General features: G+C 43.4%; 1 protein-coding gene across 2 annotated transcripts in view; it reads left to right on the forward strand.

The window, feature by feature from the left end:
* The window catches only part of slc41a2b (solute carrier family 41 member 2b), a 44,579-nt gene extending 24,801 nt beyond the window's left edge, over nt 1–19,778 (forward strand). For both annotated transcript variants that reach the window (XM_023418743.2, XM_023418744.2), the window contains exons 9-11: nt 1,604–1,735; nt 2,004–2,152; nt 17,172–19,778. In XM_023418743.2, coding sequence (XP_023274511.1) covers nt 1,604–1,735; nt 2,004–2,152; nt 17,172–17,357 — 467 coding nt within the window. In that variant the 3' untranslated portion in view covers nt 17,358–19,778. The remainder of the gene's footprint in view (nt 1–1,603; nt 1,736–2,003; nt 2,153–17,171) is intronic.
* Nucleotides 19,779–20,971: the final 1,193 nt, after the last annotated feature.

The following is a 20,971-nucleotide window of genomic DNA, read 5'->3' on the forward strand; positions in this document are numbered from 1 at the left end:
GAAAGTTGAAAAAAACAGCTTGTTGAGTAACACACACACACACACACACACACACACACACACACACACACACACGTTGATCATTGCTCTCTGGGCTTTATTTTCATGGCGATGCAACGACCAGCACAAGTAGTGCTCCAACAGCATGGTAAAGTCCTGACTTTGAATTCCACTTTAAGGAATCTGTTCAGTATTTTGGTGCACAGTGCAAACAGTGGCAAGAAAAAGTATGTGAACTCTGTGGAATGACCTGCTTTCTGCAGTGATTAATCACAAGTCACTAAGATAATATCACACAAACAATTATTATCTTTTGCGTCTTTATTGAACACAGTCATTAGATATTCAGAGCTCTGTTGGAAACAGTCAGTGAACCTTGGATTTAATGACTGTTGAACTTTCTTTGGGGCGGTACAGTGTTGCAGTGGATGGCACTGTCACCTCACAGCAAAAAGGTTCTGGGTCCGAACCCAAGGCCTGGGATAGGCCTCCTCCCACATTCCAAACGTATGCAGGTTAATTGGCGACTCTAAAGTGCCCATAGGTGTGAATGGTTGATTGTCTGACATATGCCCTGTGGTGGACTGGCGACCTGTCCAGGATGTACTCCGCCCTCACCCAGTGACATCTGGGATTGGCTCCAGACCCCTGGAGTGGTATGGCTTCCAGTATCTGTTGATCAGACCTGCTCAATGTTCAGGAGGAGGTTTGGACAATGGGAATCAATCATTGTTCAGAAAGTTGAGTTTTCACTTATGTACTGCGCTTGTTGCTTCGCTTTCACCTTCTTACCAGTTCATCCCAAACCAGCTCCATGGGGGTTCAGGTCTGGAGACTGATGGTCTTCATCATGTGAAGCCTCTGCCTGGTTCTGTTCTTCTATTGTTAGCAGCACAGTTTGTTCCATCACTGTCTTTGTACAGACAGAGTGTGTGGCAGTCATCAACCTGTTTACATTAACTTTTATTTGAAGATGAAAGTTCACCAACTTCTTCATCCCTGAAAAAGGCCTGAAGAGTTTTGGTCTTTGGTGAACTCAACATTTTTTTTTATTTTTTTTTACCATGAGCTGTTTACCAGTGACCTTTGTACCATTAATCACTGGACTTTCAATTAAAACTGTAAAATTTTCTAAAACTTTTGACTAGTAGTGAATGTGTTGTGATTTCAGTGGGTAGAATCTGATGCTGAGCTGAAACTCAAAACCTACACTGCAATATCTACAGTGGAGCTGTCAAGCAACCCTTGCCACCCTTCCGGTCAGGGGCTGCAGCTCTGCAGCACCACTTAGTTTGTTCTGATGGTGGAAAAAAAAATTAAACAGACATTTTTCACAGCAGCCATTTTAACCAGGTTTCCATACAAAATTGAGTGTTTAATGAATTCCCAGAAAATCTGCAAAAGAAAATGAATTAATGTGTGAGATGTTGAGATAATTAGTTGGTGGAGCTAATTTTCCAGTACGGTTACAGACAAAGTTCCTGAATGTAGAAAGCTGTGGAAAACACTTTTCAACATTTTCCACTGTTTTCTGATGTTTTATAAACCAAATCACTTACAAATTAATTGACAAAATAATCTTTCACATCTCTATGTCGTCCAGGTATCGGAGGGAACCTGGTGGCTATCCAGTCCAGCAGGATCTCCACTCACCTGCATTTCCACTGTGCTCCTGGGGAGGTTCCTGACGAGGCCAAAGGCTGCTACTACCCCTGCCGCACATTCTGTGGTACAGGTGAGTGCATAAGCACACGATTAGCATTTCATAAAGTCAATGTTCACATCAAACATGTGATCTCAGTGACTTTGACTGTGTCTGCAGGTTTGTTAAGCTTCAAACTGTTAGTTGTAAACAGCAGGTTTTCAACTTTTTACCCGGTGAGCTGCTGCATGTCTCTGTCTCCGTCCTACCAGGAAGTTTGTTTGTGTTTTAGAAAGACAGACATGGTTTCCTCACATTCACCATTAACATTATTTCCTCACTCCATGTTGTATTTTCTCAGGAGCCAATCACAGGTCTGCTCAGGTGCTCCTCCTTTTGGTGATTCCTGGTCACATAATCTTCCTCTACACCATCCACCTGATGAAGAGTGGCCACACCACACTGACACCCATCTTCATGTCTGTGTACCTGGCTGCTGCTATGCTGCAGGTGAGCACATGTTGACTTTAAAGGGATAGTTTTGGTTATTTGTCATGGCATTGTGTGAGGTTCTTATATTACCTGGAGTAGATTTGATGTAGAGAAGCAGCAGGAGCACCTGTACAGAAGCTGAGTGATCAGCTGCTGTGGACAGCGTCAGCAGAAAAACATGTTTTAACCACTTTGAAAAAAACACTGTCAGTTTAAATGTATGCTTTATTTTCAATATTCCCCCTGCTTTATCTTGCTGTGACATTTTGTGAACTGTTGAACTTACTACTATTTACTTAACCATATTCCTACATATGAGTGCACTTAGGTCGCAGAGAGTCATAATCTGTGACTGCACTGTGAACTTTAGCAAGAGGCTCATTATTGCACCTGCACAAGCTTCACCTAACTTCATGTGCTGTTGATTTCTGTTATACTTACTCAGAATTATTATTTTCTTGTCAGTGGGAATATGAAGAAGTTTATATAACAGATGAATCACTGGATGTGTATCCTTCTCAACACTTCACAGGAGATGCAGGTGTGTGTATCTACAGTGTTGTGGTTTGGGGCGAAGAATCTGAAGGAATCTGACTTCTGTACGTTTTTGTTTTGGCAGCAGTCGAGATAATTACAAAGGAACGAGTTGAATTATGAATTACTGCTTTTACTTTCTCAGGTGAATCCTGATCTGTCTTCAAGTCAGGAATTTTAAGAATTTAGTTGGTATGTTTTTGTGCGTCGGACGCTTGCTTTGCTCAAAGGCTTTTCAAGGCTTCCCTAAATCTTTAATGTAGACATGGAACGTTAGGATGTAATCCCAGCCACAGAGGAGCTGGAGACTTTCCAAGTCAATCTGGTCTGCAGCCAGCAGAGCTGATTTAAGGGTGAGCATCACATGGCAGAGATATTCTCAAGAGATTGCGCTAGGTGAAAGATTTTGGTTTCAGCTTCTTTCACATCCTAATATTTACAACTACTGAAGAGGGATCAATTTCATCAAGTGCATTAAACATCAATTTTCCCTCTGATTTCCAATTATCCTACAGGGTTTACACGCTGGGTAAGGCCAAAAGGCAGACGAGCCGCTGCATGTCGGAGTAATGAATGAACTTCTTTATTGTCTGTGTTGATCAGTCTTTGTAAAATTGGCAGAATTCTGCTCTAAATGATTGTTTCTTTCTGCACAGCTTCATAGCAGCAAAATTATTACAGAGCACTTGTTTATTGAAGCATGCTGCTGAAATGACTCATAGAATTTCATGTGCTTTGTCATCAGTGTATTTGTACAGACAGAATAGCAGACCCTAATTATTAGGCTGAATGCTGCACATAATATGTAAGTTCAATAGTAAATGTAGATTTTCCTGATGCCATCTTCAATCTGAGGCTCATTTTTAATACTGTGAGATGGATAAATGCTTCCCAGCAGGTACGCTTGTTTTTAAATCCTGCACATACGAACAGATGGACATGTTGTAGAGTCATATATTAGAGCTGGGAAATTCACAGAAAGTATCCAAACTGACATTTAGAACCTCTCACTGACTTCATCCTGCTCATGTCGGTTACTATACCAAAGATCTTCTTTAACTAAGATGATGCATTAGAAGCAGCGCCAATGATAAGAAATGGTCTGCTCTTCCTGTCTCCTAAGTGGGTGTGGTTATAACTGCTTGTTCATGTCAAAACATAAAAACAATCCAATACAACTCTAGATACAGTTTGAATGTAAAGCTGATTTTGCTGCCCGGTTTTATCTGCTGGCTTATATCTGATAAACCCAGTACAAGATCATATCAGTCTAATACTTTCTGTTTTCCCTCCAAAAACACTTCAATAATAATAACAATAATAGTATTATTACACAAACAAATACAAGTTTTATTTCAGTTTTAATTTATGAATTCACATATAAGTCCCTCTAAACTTCTGTTTATATGGTTGGAAAGCGATGTCAGCAGTAAACTAGATCAGAAACGACAGAGAGATCTGTGTGGTGAGATCTCATGAGAGTTTGTTGCTGAGACAGAGACAGGTCTCGAAGTTTTCTGAAAAATACAATTTTAATGTCAGAACAATCTGAAATTCTGTGGCTTGTGAAAAATTGATCGAGTATGTATTTCAGTCACTTTGAGGTGAAAGAATCAGTGATCTGTGATCACATTCACTTCTTCCATTGGAGTGAACTGAATCAGACCTGCTGCTCGTCTCCTACAGGGGCAGAGAGGTGGAGAAACTCTGTCTCTGACTATATTTTCCCCTAGATGTGTGTCCATGATCTGTTCCCTTAAAAAATACTACCTCATGTTCAGTCATACCCCTGGATGGGACATCCAACTAATATTAGTCCACCTTCATTCAAAGCAAAGCTGGCGATATGGACGACACAAGTGCAAACAGTGAGCCTCAGACTACGTCCACACTAAGCAGTTTTTATCGCCTAACCCTGTCATGCACATTCATGCCCTACTGTTTATCTTGCTTTTAATTTAATGCACAGTGACAGTAGTAAGTAATGAACAGTCACTGTATTACACTATCAGCTGGCTTTGGTTCCATTCTGTGTAGTTTGTGAGTTATTTGCCTCCAGGAGAATCTTTGAGAACTCTGTGACAATGTCACATTCACCCCCCAGACATATAGATACAGGGATCAGCTAATAGCAGAGGAGTAGAAGAAATAGCATAGCACTACTACAACTAAGTGATACAATGTATGGGACAAATTTCCAACTTTGATACTCATTAATATTGTGTCACTGGTCTTTGCCTGTGCTGTGTCTGGTGAAGTGAAGCTGACAGTTCCATCTTTGAACCACTCTCAGTGAAGGTGGAGACTCTGGGGACTGAAGTCACTTTCAATGTTTTCAGTCTCGACTTACTGTTCTGAAAACTAAAATATGTTGGGACAGACTGTCAAGGGGAAAGGCAGAGGGACAGTGGAGCAACAATTTTAACTGTGCGGGGGTTGAGTGTCAGTGACATGGTTTTCACACATAAAAACTGGGTGTGAAATTCATCTACTCTTACTTCCTGATTGAGAAAGCTGGATCAGGCCTTGAGTCCCGCCCAGCACCTGCTTGCTCCAGGTTGACAGGTGAAAGAGCAGAGAGTATTAAGATGGTTAGAGGAGGAAACATCAGAGAGGCTCAGCCACATGTTTGAGCCTCAGTCAGACCCAGACTCAGAGCAATTAGCATAGTTAGCATCTTTCAGAACAGTTAGTGTAATAAGCATCTTTTATTTGCATTTGGTAGCTTGTAACTAGCAGTGGCTGACACAGTGTTAGCAGTTATGCTAATGCTAAATCTGGCTCTCTTTACTAACAAGGTTTCAGGTTTATTTAGCCCCGCCCCCTGCCCCCACAAGTTGACAGGATTGGTTCCTTAGGTTTGTGATGTATGAAACCTTGGCTGTCTGAATCTGTTTTTTTGAGACTGTCATTGGTTCACTAAAGTTCAAGGTGAAAACACTCAGTCATGGTGTTGATGATTATTTCTCTCATCGTATGTCTTGTATTATAGACTGCTCAAAAAAATTAAGGGAACACTTAAATCACACATCGGATCTTGATGAACGAATTATTCAAGTTAAAAATCTTTACTGATGTACACTGTATAATTTGTTGAAAACAAAGTGACGTAACAACGGTCAATGGAAACCAAAATCATCAACCCACTGAGGGCTGGATTCACAATCGCACCAAAAATCAAAAGTAAAAATTCAAATCACAGGCTATTCCAACTTGCATGAATTTCGTTACGGCATCTCATAATGTGACTCAGTAGTGTGTATGGCCTCCGCGTGCCTGTATGCACTCCTGACAACGTGTGGGCATGCTCCTGATGAGTCAGCTGATGGTGTCCTGGAAGATCTCCTCCCAGACATGGATCAGGGCGTCAGTGAGCTCCTGGACAGTCCATGGGCGGTACCTGGCGGTGTCGGATGCACCGATACATAATGTCCCATAGGTGCTCAATTGGTTTTAGGTCAGGGGAACATGAGGGCCAGTCAATGGCATCAATGCTTTCATCATCCAGGAACTGCCTACACACTCTGGCAACATAAGGCCGGGCATTGTCCTGTACCGGGTACATAACAGCAGTCAGGGTACCGTTGGCTATGACATGGAGGTCTGTGTGACCCACCAAGGATATCCCTCCCCAGACCATAACTGACCCAACTCCAAACCGGTCATGATGTATGATGTTACAGGCAGCATAACGTTCACCACGGCATCTCCAGACTCTTTCACGTCTGTAACATGTGCTCAGTGTGAACCTGCTCTCGTCTGTGAGACGGGTGAACGGGGCGCCAATGGCGCACCTGCCAGTTCTGGTGTTCTCTGGCGAATGCCAATTGAGCTGTGCGGTGCTGGGCTGTGAGCACAGGTCCCACTAGAGGACGTGGGGCCCTCATGCCACCCTCATGGAGTCTGTTTCTGACAGTTTGGTCAGAAACATGCACACCAGTAGCCTGCTAGAGGTCATGTTGTAGGGTCTGAGCAGGTACCAGTCCTGCCGCCGGGTTGATGCCCTTCTACAGCCCTGTCCAGCTCTCCTTGTGTAATGGCTGTAATGGCCGGTCTCCTGGTATCTCCTCTATGCTCTGGAGACTGTGCTGGGAGACACAGCAAACCTTCTTGCAACCTCACATTTGGATGGGCCATCCTGGAGGAGCTGGACTACCTGTGCAACCTCATTGGGCTGCAGGTACGGCCTCATGCTAACTAGAGAAGAATCAGTCAGGAAGGAGAAGGAGAGAGCAATTGTCTGGCCACCACATGCAAAACCATTACTTTTTTGGGGTTGTCTTGCTTTTGCCTCTCCATTGCACCTGTTGTCACTTTCATTTGCACCAAATCAGGTGAAATTGATTGGACAGATTGATATCCCTGAAGTTTAACTGACTTGGTGTTATACTATGATGATTAAGTGTTCCCTTCATTTTTTTGAGCAGTGTATATAAAACACCATATGGACGTTAACGAGTTTAAAACACTTGAATTACATCAGAGGTTCACATTAGAAAGGGGTGCAGTAAAATGAATCTCATCTCACATTTCCCCTAGGAGCATTGGTGATGCAGGGACTGTACTCACAGGGCTTGTTGGTGAACTGTTGTCGCTGTAGAGGCTAACCACCTAACAACTTAGCGTCAGTTAGTCACAGTAACTCCTGGAGCATCTCTCTATTTACTCTCTCCTGTTCTGTTTTCTTTCTTTACCATTATACATTTTAAAACCTTGTGTGATGAGCCTCTAAGGCTGCTGTGGCAGAAGGGACTAGACTCTTGAAAGGCAAGTCCTTCATGAAAACTGTGTATCAGTGTTAAGTGGGGGTGGCGGATGATCTGCGTCCATGGTCATTTATAAGGAACATTTACTTGAATATCTTTTTCTTCTCTATAGATGTTTCAGCTCTGGGTAAGAGAAAAATCTAGTGGCTCAGTTTAGACACTTGAATGAGATAGACAGCAGCATTAATTATATCTGTCAATAGCCTCAGTCACTGCCCTCTAAAGACCCCAGTGTATCACTGCATATCTGAAACTGCAGTGCTTTATCCAGATGCATTCCATCCTGTGACCTGCTGTAACCCTCAGTATAACCTGCATTTCAAATATCCAACACACACTCATATCTATGTCAGATTCAGTGTACATATACAGACCTTACGATAACATTTCATATTCTCTCTCTGTGCTCGACATGGAGTGAGACACATTTTGGCAAAAAAAAAAAAAAATAAAAGTGAAAGTACTGTAACAGTCTGTTTCTTTAATAGCAGCGATAAGCGGAAACTGCACATGGTGCAGTTTGATAATGTTCTATTTAAAGTGAAAGCCATAAAAAATTAGGGGAGAAATTGAAACATTTCTGCAGAATAGCTGTACTCATTGTGATATCTGTGCAAGCCTCGCAGCAGAGGCAGTGAGCAGAGAAGGTAGTTAAAGTTTGCTCATGTGGTTGATCGTTTCACACAAACCTATAGTGAATAAATGACCAAGGACATATAGCACAAACATGAAAATCTAACTCTGCAACAACACAACATGATGTAACAATGCAAGCCCACACTGCATATTTAGACTAAGAATGATGCAGAGCAAAATAAATCAAGGCAACATAATGCAATAAGACACTGAGGTGTCAAAAAACAACTTGGCACAAGAAGATTTGACAGTTTGTGAGTCAAGAAACTCTGATACATAAAGTTTAACAGTGATGAATATGAAAGACTACGGTAATGTAATGTTATGTTCCATGGGTCAGGACTTGATCAGATACAAGCCAATAAAGGCTCTTTAAGAACAGGTGAACTCCTCTTTCTCTGAGGCCCAAACCTCATTATTTGAGTGAAAGCTCATAAATGTTACTTTGACAGATCAGAGATCTGGAAAATTTAAGCTGTGAGAAAGTTGCTGGATCTGTATGTCACATTGCTCGGCTATGCTCAGAGGTCAGACACAAAGACACTAATTTCTCCATTACAATCATATAAACCTTCTGTCTCTGGGCAGCACAGTCACAGTTTTCTTGCACTTGTGCTTCCACTGAGAGGTCAAGTCCACAGGTATTACAGTATGAACAGTGAATGAATTCAGTGATTAATTTCTGTTGTTGCCAGTGTTGTTGTCGAGTCACTAAACCTCAAGTCCGAGTCACCAAAGAGGAGTCTGAATGGCTACAGACAAGGCAGATTTCAGCAACCTATCACTCCTTTGTAGCACCTCAGTATTGGTCCTGTGTGCTGTGTTTGATGTGCAGAATAAATGCCTCTTACTCTATTGTACAGTTTTCTTGACCTGGACTAGACTGCCATGAGACTTGACTCTCTGACAACTTGACTTGACTTGAATTGAACTGGTAGTTTATCTAACAGTGATGGATTTCACTGTCTCTGGAGAGTAGTTCCTTTAAGGCAGAGGCCACTGAGCATGCTCAGACACACATTTCTGTTTACACTACTTTGCTAGCCTGTTGTGCTACATATCATAAGCTGCTGGCTTTGGACTAAGGTTTTCTGAGAGATGTAGAATGTCCAGGACGAGTATGAATGCATGTCTGATGAACAAAATGAGACAATTGTCGGATGTGATGGATTCCTTCATTCTGTAGCTGGAGTATTCAGAGCAGGAAATACAACACAGACTCGCTGAGCACCTGAACAGAACTAAGGGAGACTAGTGGTGCAGCTGCAGTCTGGGCTATGCAATGCCAACCAAGGTAGAATGTAGATGCTGCAATGATTGGGAGCCGATGCTGGAGCTGCAAGATGTGTGGGACCAGGATGAACTTTGATGTGTTTCACACGGCCTGGATCTCTGCACAGCTGAGACCCAGAGTGTTGGAGACTCTTTTCAGCTTGGGCAAAGCGAACTCACAGTTTTTGACAGGATCTGAAGGGAAGAAGTGTGTGATTATGTGGTGCAGGTATTCCCACAATCAGGTACAGAACTCTTAATTTTGTAATGCAAACTATAAAAGCTGAAGAGGATTGTTGACAATATGAATCTGTCATGCGTTTAAGGAAAGTAGGGGTAAGGGGTGGACCCGAATGCGGAGGAAGAACCAGTGTCAAGGAATTTATTAACAAAAAAAACAAAATCCATACATGGGACGAAGCCACTGACGAAACAAACAACAAATCTCATCACCAAGAAAGTCCAAAAACCCAAAACCCTGGAGCCTCCAGGCTGAGACCATGACAGTACCCCCCCTTCCAGACGTCCCCAGGGTGGGAGGAGGGGGTCCGGAGGAGGGACACAAGGGACAAAAGGGACCTCCGGGGGCCGGCCACGAGGATTGACCGGGGGCAGAGGAGGTGGTCGGACCGTAAAAACGGAAGGGCGCTCCGGAGGCCACGAGGATGGACTGGGGGCAACTCTTATGGATAGGCTGGGCAGTTCAATGGGACGACACGGAGGTCGGGCAAACGGACGGAGCCGTTCTGGAGGCCGACAGCAAGGACCGGGCCTCTCTGGAGGTCGAGGTGAAGGCCAGCATTGCAGGCAGAGCCCCTCTGGAGGGCGAGCAGGACGACGGCGACGAAGTCGTGGTCTCTCCGGAGGTCGAGCCAGAGGATGGCGTCGCCCCTCTGGAGGGTGACCAGGAGCCGACTGGGTACCAGGGGCAGGAGTCAGCTGGACCGCTGTCAGGACACGAGGAACAGGGATCGGCCAGACCACTGGAGGCGGCACAGAGTCAGGGACCACTGGACGCGGCACAGAGTCAGGGACCACCGAAGGCGGTACAGAGTCAGGGGCCACCGGGGGCGGCACAGAGTCAGGGACCACCGGGGGCGGCACAGAGTCAGGGGCCACCGGGGGCGGCACAGAGTCAGGGACCACCGGGGACGGCACAGAGTCAGGGACCATCGTAGGCGGCACAGAGTCAGGGAAACACCGGAGGCTGCATGGAGGCAGAGGCCACCGGAGGCGGCGCCCCGGCGGGAGTCAACAACACCAAGAGTCACGTAGGCTGAGTCAGGGCAAGAATCAATGGGGGTGGCACCCTGGCAGGAACCACGAGTGGAGGTGACGTCACGGCTGGAGCCAGGAGAGGTGGTGACGTCACATCAGGAACCAGGAGAGGCGGTGACGTCACATCAGGAACCAGGAGAGGTGGTGACGTCACACCAGTAGCTGTCGTCGACGCCGCCGGGGAACACGGAGCAGCGGCTGCCAACACCACAGGAGGGACGGGAACAGTCGTTGACGCCGCTGGAGAACACGGAGCAGCGGCCGTTGACACCACAGGAAAGACAGGAGTAGTCGTCGATGCCGCTGGAGAACACGGAGCAGCGGCTGTTGACACCACAGGAAAGACAGGAGTAGTCGTCGACGCTGCTGGAGAACACGGAGCAGCGGCCGTTTAAACCAGCGGTGGGACAGGAACAGTTGTCGACGCCGCTGGAGAACACGGAGCAGCGGCCGTTGACACCACAGGAGGGACAGGAACAGTCGTCGTCGACGCCTCCGGGGAACACGGAGCAGTGGCCGCCGACACCACAGGAGGGGCAGGAACAGTCGTCGACGCCGCCGGACTAGGAACCAGAGTCAGGAGTCAGCTGGACCGCCTACAGGACAGGAGGGACAGGATTCGGCTGGACCGCCGATAGGGAACGAGGAGCAGGAGTTGGCCGGACCACTGACTGGGAACCAGAGTCAAGAGTCAGCTGGGCCGCCGACAGGACACGAGGGACAAGATTCGGCCGGATCGCCGACAGGAAACGAGGAGCTGGAGTTGGCCGGACCACTGACTGGGAATGTTGTGTAGGAGTGGGTTCAGCAGGGGCTGGACCACCAGCAGTGTCTCTCCTACACCGCCAGGGCTTCCTACCCTGCAGGGAGCGAGGTCCCCCTCGGGCCAGCCAGGTTCCCTCGTAGGTTCTCCAACCATAGTCCAAGCCTGCTGACCCGATCCTGTAACTCCTAATCCCCATGGATTTACGGGCCATCGGCGAAGCAGGCGAGGCAGGCGAGACAGGCGGAGCTGCGCGGCTGGCCTGCTCGGCGTGCTTAGCCGCCTCTCTACAAAAAAACTCAAAAAGAGTTATTACCTCCGCTGAGTCCTCTGCTGGTGGTTTCATTCTGTCACGGGTTTGAGGTAAGTAGGGGTAAGGGGTGGACCCAAATGCGGAGGAGGAACCAGTGTCAAGGAATTTATTAACAAAAAAAACAAAATCCATACATGGGACGAAGCCACTGACGAAACAAACAACAAATCTCATCACCTAGAAAGTCCAAAAACCCAAAACCCTGGAGCCTCCAGGCTGAGACCATGACAGAATCATGTTCCTAAGCATGTTCAGTGGCCCCTGCCTTACAAGAAGTACTTCTGTTAGTCAGTGGACCGCTTTCTACACTATGGTGTGTTACTAGTGTTTTCAATAGTTTAGCCAACAATGGACCTCTATGGCTCAGAGGAATAAGATGTATCAGCCTCTGGAGGCAACACGGCACACACACAAGGCAACACTTGTTAGTTGGACCAATTCATTGTATTTTGGTCTTTTCTAGGAATCTTAACTTCATAGAACAAATATTTATAAGTTTGTGTAAGTGGTTCTTGAAAGAAGCCAGATGATGACAAAAGGTTCCTTTTTCTTTGGTACCACATTTTTTCACTCTTAAATGCATCCGTTGAACATACTCAAATACAAAGGAAAAGTCATAATAAATCTCTGGTGTCTATGTACTTTGTCGTCATTTCTGAGTACAATTTTATTCAGGTCATACACTAGAATGAGTTATTCTACAATATCAGATCAATGAAGTGAAACAGCTTGTAACGGTCTGGAAATCAAGCATTTCAGTGAGCAGTTATTTCGAAGAGCGCGGCTAAATCCAATTATGTTCAGATGATAAGTACTTGCGGTGTTCTGAAGCAGCAGTAGAGTGACATTAAGCAGGACCGCGTGTGTTCTTTCAGGCAGGAATTGTAGGCTTCCTTGAGCACACGTTTGAGGGGTTGTGTATACTTGCATGATTAATCAAGACACAAAGACAGAGGGGGGCTCAGAGAAGAAAATCTGAGCAAACAGAGGAGGGAATTTTGTGAGAAAACATCTTAAAACTCGGATTGTATTGGAGAAAACACATGAACATGCCAAACTGGCAAAAACGTCTTATATGCAGTGGCCTCAGAAGGTATCCAGAGTCCTTTACTTTCTGCACACTATATAGTGCTGTAGATTTAATTTTGAATGGATAAAAACACTCAATAACTCATAATGACAAAGTGAAACAATGTTTTTATATTTGCAACATTATTACAAATGAACAACGGAAATCTCTCATTCACAAAAATATACAGATCGTCTGTTTTGACAAATTGTGGTCAGTCGCTTCCTGATGGCTTTTATTATACTTGAGCTGTATCTAGAAGAAAAAACTGTAGCAGGAGGTCCAGCATGAGGATCATCAATGTATCAGAGAAGACAAAGACCGGATGCATTGGGGTTCCCGGGCTGTGACGACTTTCTAACCTGTATCATGGAAGAGAGGGTTCACCACTTTGGAAAAGTTCCTCTGGCTCGCACGGGAGAAAGACAACATCCCTCTGGATAAGGTCTCTTTCTACTCATTACAGCGCCAAACTTCAGCACAATATTGAAGAATTCAGTGAAGTGAAAAAGATCCTGCAGGAGAGTGATTCTGACTACACCCTTTTTAACCTGCCAAACATAAGATTAAACACGAAGGACCTATTAGATTCTTTTCTTCACCAACCAAAGTTCAAAGTTGCTGAAATGGAGAAGTGAGTAAAGACATTTTCATTTCCCTACAGTGGAAAAAACAAGGACTTGGCATGAACAGTTTCTATTATGTTATCAGGGGGTGTTTAGAGCAGATCCATATCAGTATTCAACTATCCTATTTCCTCAAAAAGTGGGTGGGGCCTTTATTTACCTCAACTGCAGGAGGTAACAGGTTTTTTAGAGTTAAGTCTTAATTTTTCCAGGCTGGCGTGGTGTGTTTGCCCACTGCCAGACCCACACATTCTTGTTCTTTTTCAAGTTGCTACATGAAAGAAAATTTCATGATTGCACATTTTGGAACATGATTTTATCTCAGGCGTGAGAGTCGGAGGAATTACAATCAACTTCTGCTACAGCAGCCACAACAAACTGAGTAACATTCAGTCAGCTGGATATTTCCATTTACTTCCTGTGTAAGTGAGGTGTCGTTGGATAAATTGACATATGTAGGTGAGCGTCGGCATCCCAGAAGATCAAACAGCTTCATCTTTTAGATGCTTCTTCTCTCTTGCCACTCTGCTATGATTAAGTAACCAGATACAGTACCAGAGAGAGAGAATATGATGGAATCGGTACTTTGTTAAATTTCAAATTTCTCTTTCATTTATTGCTTCTTTTGGCAAAATTTGGAAATTGGATGTATCTGCCTCCTTAAACCACAAAACAGTCTGAAACTTTGCACTCAAGTCTCCGTCTTTCCCTTTGTGTCTAGTGCTGTTTGTCCAAGGAAAAAAAACAAACTAATATCCTCGATGGAAACCCGTGTATCGTAAATGATGGATTGTAGTTGACAGTTTTGAGGCGGACGATGGTACAAAAGCAGCAACTGCAACAACAGAGAGGATGTCCAACTCTGCCGCCCTGTCATCATGAATAAAAGACAAAGCTACAACCCTTCGCTCACAGAAAAGTCAGCTTTGACAGGTTGTTGTTCACCTGTGCGACGCTTTCATCTTGTCATGAATGAACATTATTGGAGAGGAAAGCAGGACGCCATGTTGTTTAACAGGATTACTCAACTTCAAAGACAGAGCTGTCAACAGGTTATCAGAACTCATACATTTGTGTTTTTTTCCTACACAGAAAAGGATGTATTGTCATCATCAATTTTCCCTGTTCTGTCCTGATACCATCATCCCTGCTTGTATTCTTAATATGTCAGTATCTTTCACTAACTGCAATATTTTTTTGTTTTTATAATGTTTGCACTGCCAACTGCCGGACAGCTCATTCCCCTTAAATTATAGACTCATCCTTATCTTTTAATAGACTGGTCTTTTTCTCTCGGCACCATTCCCTCCATGTGTGGAAGTTTGAATTATGAATACCACTATCTTCACTCCTCTGTCGGTTTGTCTGCTGCATTACTCCTCTGTTTCCACTACACTTTAAGTGTTTGTGCCATTCTACATGGCATTTGAAGCACTTGTTGATAACACAAACTTTTTTAATTTCTCTGTCTTGCTCTTCTCTCTGTTCCTTGGTTATGAATTACACTTAAGTCTGCCTCTTGTTCTCCTTTCGTTTGCCATGATGGTCTTTATTACTGCCATGAAGAAGAAAAGAAGAGTAGACAGGAGCTTTAATAATCAAGTCAAAAGATAGAGAACATAAATAAATAAATAAAATTACAACCAGGAGATGACACGTTCAGGCCCAGATCTTCAACATACTGGGTAAATTACCCTAACAACAAGCCTAATTATCACTATCATGTAATTTAGAAGAACATAACAGTCTACCATGCTAACAGTTCTGTGAAGCTGCACTGAGGCACAGTGTAAATGCTGATGTCAACATGCCAACATGTTCGCAATGACAATACTGACATGCAGATGAAGCAGATTTAATGCTTACCATGTTCCCCATCTTCAGCATGTTGGCATGCTAACGTTTCCTAATTAGCAGGGTTATAGTAGTTTAATATTTTGTTTTGACTTTTTGGTTTTAATTAGTTTTTAAAGCAGATTTGTTTGGTTAGTTTTTATTTTTTTGGAAAATTTTAGTTCAGTTTTTATTAGTTTCAGTGTTAGTTTTAGTTTTTTGTAATATGAAGGATTTGTCAGGGGCCAGATTCAAAAATGTCAGAAAAAGTAGGAAAACTAAGCAAAACACCAACCATTTACCATTGACAAGAAAAAATCAGCTGGACACAACAACAACAACAACACCAACAACAACAACAGAATGGATGGCTTTGAGAAGCATCTACTTAACTACGACCTCACTCCATCACCACCTGACACCATCACGTCTCCACTGAAGTTACTAATAAGAGAGTGATAGATTGAACCTGGAACATGTGACTACAGAGATGGTTCATTTGTGAGCCACTAACAGTGAAGTTGTTGGTATCACCAGAAGGAACCCTGAACTGTTGTTTGACGTATTGTAAGTATTTATAACTTTGGTAAACTCCAGATTTACATACGTCTCTAGGAAGCAATTCCAAACTAGTCTAGACAAGCTCACTGCCCCTCTCCTCCTGGCTTCCAGCTCATCTCCTCCCTCGTAAGCCTCAGCCAGCAGGAGGCTCTTTCAGTTGCCTCTCCTGACCTTTGAACTGCTTATCTCCTCTCTTGGCGTCTTGCCAACCATCCTGGTTAGCAGTATGCAGTGATGCCCTCAATGTACAAACCTTTCAGTTAACAGTTTCCTTTTGCTATGATTCAAATTATGGTAAAAATGATATTCACACATAAAAAGTGGGAAAAAAAATCTACTCTTCTACTCTTACTTCCTGATTGAGAGATCTGTATCAGGCCTTGAGCCCCGACCACCACCTGCCGGCTCCAGGTGGACAGGTGAAAGAGCAGAGAGCATCAAGATGGTTAGAGGAGGAAACATCAGAGAGACTCAGCCACATGTTTGAGCCTCAGTCAGACCCAGACTCAGAGGAGGAGTCTGTTGAGACCAGCATCAGACTAGCAGACGTATCAGAACGGTATAGCATAGCATAGTTAGCATCTTTTATTTGTTTATGTTGTAGCTTGTGGCAGTGGCTGTTAGTGGTTGTGCTAATGCTAACTCTCTCTCTCTGTACTGACAAGGTTACAGGTTTATTTAGCCCCGCCCCCCGTCCCCACAAGTTGACAGGATTGGTTCCTTAGGTTTGTGACGTATGACACCCTGGCTGTCTGAATCTGTTTTTATTAGACTGTCATTGGTTCACTGCAGTTCAAGGTGAAAACACTCAGTCATGGTGTTGATGATTATTTCACTCATCATATGTCTGGTATTATATAAAAACATCATATGGATGTTAACAAGGTTAAACACTTGATTTTCAAAGGAGGGGTCTTTAATTTTGAGGTAGTACCTCAGTGAAAGTAATGTAATTAAAAAGCATCAGGCTTTTTGTTTCTTATGTACAGCATCCTTAATATAAATAAAAAGTGTTCGTTTTGCAAGACATAGTGTGAATGTATTTAGTGAAATGCACAAATTTATATATATATATTTTTTTTTTTTTAAAATATGTGTGATATGAACGTCATTTGTTTAATTCATGCAGAAACCGAAGGGCAACAATTTTCCATACAGGGGCTGATGTGACTGTGACAACCAGTGGAAACTCTTAGCAAGAAAGCGAAGAAGGGTGTCAAACTAGTTGTTTACCATAGACTTTTCATTCCTGCTCTGTGTTGACTGTATGTCTTGTTTGTCTTTGCTTTCTGACAGATGTGAATCCACCTGAGTAACCATGTGGGCTTCCTGCAGGATCTCCATGTTAGGAAGCTGCAGTCTAATGCTGCTTTCTTTCTCTTGCAGGTGTTGCTGTTGTTATGTATAGCAGACTGGATGGTCCATTCCATGTGGCGGAGCGGCAAAGACCCGGACAGTTTCTCCATCCCTTACCTAACGGCTCTGGGTGACCTGCTGGGCACCGCCCTGCTGGCGCTCAGTTTCCACTTCCTATGGCTCATAGGAGACCAGGACAGCGATGTGGGAGACTGAGGCAGACAGCAGCGTGACGGGAACTCTGCTGTCTGCCAACCGACATCTCACACCTTTAAGCCTTGTGGGAACGTGGTGCTCTCTGTCACCAGCCAGCACATTCCTCTGCTTCACCGACTGGATGAAACTTCACTTCAACCACGTGATGGTTTAGAAGCTTTTTTCTGCTCCGTTTTTTGTTTGTTTTCTACACACAAAAGACATTATATTTCATAAATATAGACTGTTCTCAGTAGCATTCTGATCTTCATTATTTGCACCAAAGCACTTGCGTATTAAATCGCTGGTTTAGTTCAGAGGAGCAGGAAAAACCAGCCAGCACCCACAATGCTGAGGAAACCTGGCTGCTGTCTACTCTGCCAGCATCAATCGGAGGTCTTCTCTCTGGCTGGAATATATGTTGGGGATTTACCACCCATCGTGTCACAAAATTTGTTTATGTATTATGCTTTATACCATTACATCAGTGGAGGGTCACAGACAGTTGGGGTGGAGGCCAGGGGAGGTGAAGCCTGCCATTATTTTGCTTGTTGAACAATTTTCGTATGGTTTTGTTTCCCTCTTTCTAACCTGTCTCCTGGTTCTCAGCCTTTTTCACTCTGGGGGCCAAATCCAGTCTCGAGGACTAGCACTGTAACTGTGTTTACTCTGAACCAAGAGGAGTCAGACAATTTTATTCCAAGAGTTAATCTAGTGAATGATGTTTACACAAGAATGCACACAAATATGAGAAATAAGAGTGATAACTTCATTTAAATCAAGTTTAAACGTATCTTTGCAGCCTAACAGCCAACACTTGACTGTACCAGGGCACAGCCAGTTGTTGAGAATTTGCTAAACCACCCCAAACAGTGATTGTCCAATCATAGCTTAGCAGCTATAACCAGGTCCAGACATGCTTGCTGTACAGCATGTTTTGGATTAGTCCACATGTTGAAGCCGTGTGCGTGGGGCTGTATAAAGAGCTCAGAGGGTGGTCTCACCTTCCCAAACCCAAAACACAAGAGCCAAAAGAACTGACGCTGTCTACTCTAATGTAATCTGTAAACATTCACATCTCCAGCTAAGCATCCCGTCACTGGTTAGTGAGCATTACATAGATGGCCAAAGGGCACATCATAAACTATCTACTACAGGTAGGGCTACAGGTGACAATTAAAAAAAGCTGTGTTGCACATCCATTTTGCAAAATCATGTGTGGAAGATTTGATGTGGAGAAGTTTGACGACAAGTTTCTCGTGTAACATTTGGTGAGAACATGAAAACAAGTACATAAACTCAGCAGCCAAACAGCATTTAGTTAGAATGAAAGACATTTATCTTATCATACAAATAACACAAGGACTGACTTCACTGTAATACAAGAACAAAGCTGTTTCCACATGATCGTCATCTCAGCAGCTTTAGCCTCAGTATTACAGTACAATGCTATTTATGTAGCCATCAAGTGCACCATCAGTGACAGGTGTAGCAACATGAGCTAATGAGATCAGGGCTTGGTGAATTGTCAAGGTTTACTTTGGATCAACCAATCAGCAGAGATGTTTACGTCATGTGTTCCTTTCATCTTTGCAGTCTCAGCTTCCTGTTTTATTCTGTAAATGTTAACACACTTCTCTAAAACAAGGCATGAAATTCTTTGTATATTATGTCTCCTGCATTCCCTTCATTCATTCATTCGTTCGGTCATTCATTCATCTCCTCTGACCGTTGGTCTTGTCTGTTATCCTCAGTGGGGGGGGGGGAGTTGTGCACACCGCACTCCAGTGGGTGTTTGTGTGTCAGTAACATGCTGTTTACATGTATGTGTTGTGTCCACATCAATACACACAGTTTAATTAGCAGTTTTAGCAGTCAGTCTGGTTTCCTCCTCATATCAGACTGATATAATCAGTGTAAACATCACCTGATTAAACACCTGATTCAAGGTCAGAGAAAATTGATCTGGATGAAGCAACCTGATTATGAAGTCAGTCGCTGTTGCTCCAGGAGTAATGACGGGGATATCTTTCCTTATGTTTAAGTAAACCACCTCTTCACTCTTAATAATCCAGCAGCCTGTTATGTGCATGTGAATGTGGCCACTGGTCCTCTTCAACTCCAATATGTGCCTCTAGAGATTGACTGGTTGACAAGGTATTTCTCTCTGTCACGCCATTAATGCCATTTTCTTTCTACAACATTGTAATACAGTGCAATGACTTGATGATCTTTTTGTACTCACTTGCAGTTGTACAGCAGTGACTATTATATTTTTTGAAGCGTTTCATTCCATTTTAATTATTGGCATGAAACTACTTATAAATATTATTAAAGCTCTCGTGGGTAAAGTGGAGATCTTCTCTTTTGGGATGAAGTGTTTTGTTTGCTGTTGTGGCTCACATGGGCCGATAATGTCAAAATAAATGTCCTTCAGTTGAACAGCATCTCATTCCAGGTTATTTTTCCTTGAAGGGATCAGCCATCCTTTTATCCACATAGCAGTAGTCATTACTGTGTTGAAAGGGTAAGATGTCCATGACCTCTGTGTTTTCTATGTTCTAAAATGATCGTTAGTGCTCACCAACCTCTTCCAACTCAAGATCACCTCAGCTGTGAACAAAGAAATTACTCACTGACTGCTCTTTTATGTTGCAGTGCAAACAACTGTACAGAATGCTATCACTTCAACCCAATAGGAGCAGTCAAACTAGCATTAGCATAAGCAAGCCACATGTGGGTAGATTAGCTCATCTTAGCCTCTGTACAAAAACATTACCAAATCAACCAAAAGGCAGTGAGAAGCTGAATATATATTCCAGAAGAATATGGAAGTTTAACACAACTCACATCTGATGATGTTCCTCTTTCTACACCTACTTACTAGTTCTGGCTGGACCATGTTTGAAATGCTAGAGGCCTTTTAATATGAAGGGATACAGGAAATAGTGTAACTTCATCACTCAGTCAGTCAGTCAGTCAGTCAGTAAGGGATGTTGTTTATAAGGCAGGATACGTTGTTGTGGTTCATCTCAAACAATGAGATCTGGCTCCTTTCAAGGAGTCGTAACTCCCATCTCTATTGAGGATCCACTGTAAACACCCCCTGATGACATAATAGAACCTGTTTGTACCAAATCATGTTGAAAGAGCAATGTCCAATGGGAAAAGTGCAACACTCAACCAGCTAACCAGTGGAGTAACTTCATCAATCAGTCAGTCAGTCAGTCAAGGGTGGGGGCCCTATCACAGGGCTGACATATGGAGACAAACAACCATTCATGCTGACATTCACACTACAGCCAATTAAGATGAACCTCACCTGCATGTCTTTGGACTGTGAAATAAAACACAAGACAACAATAACAATTAAAGTGTTTTTCAAGATCATTCTGTTTTAAAACAGTTAAAAACTGTTTATATTTTAATTTTTTTGTAATCACACTCTTTCACCAGAACTGTACTGTTTTGAAAATGACTTGGTGGCCCACTTGCAATACCCACAGGTTGGGAATCACTGATTTGGGTGCATTGGTGATATTTCTAAAAAATTTTCCTGCTTGGATAATAAGCACAACAGCTGTCATTTTAGATGAGGACTGATGGATTTGATAAACTGAATTGTCTATGTAGTT

Source organism: Seriola lalandi, unplaced genomic scaffold, assembly GCF_002814215.2.
Source record: "Seriola lalandi dorsalis isolate HSWRI2012SDOR001 ecotype SW California unplaced genomic scaffold, Sedor1 jcf7180002054584, whole genome shotgun sequence".
Lineage (NCBI taxonomy): Eukaryota > Metazoa > Chordata > Actinopteri > Carangiformes > Carangidae > Seriola > Seriola lalandi.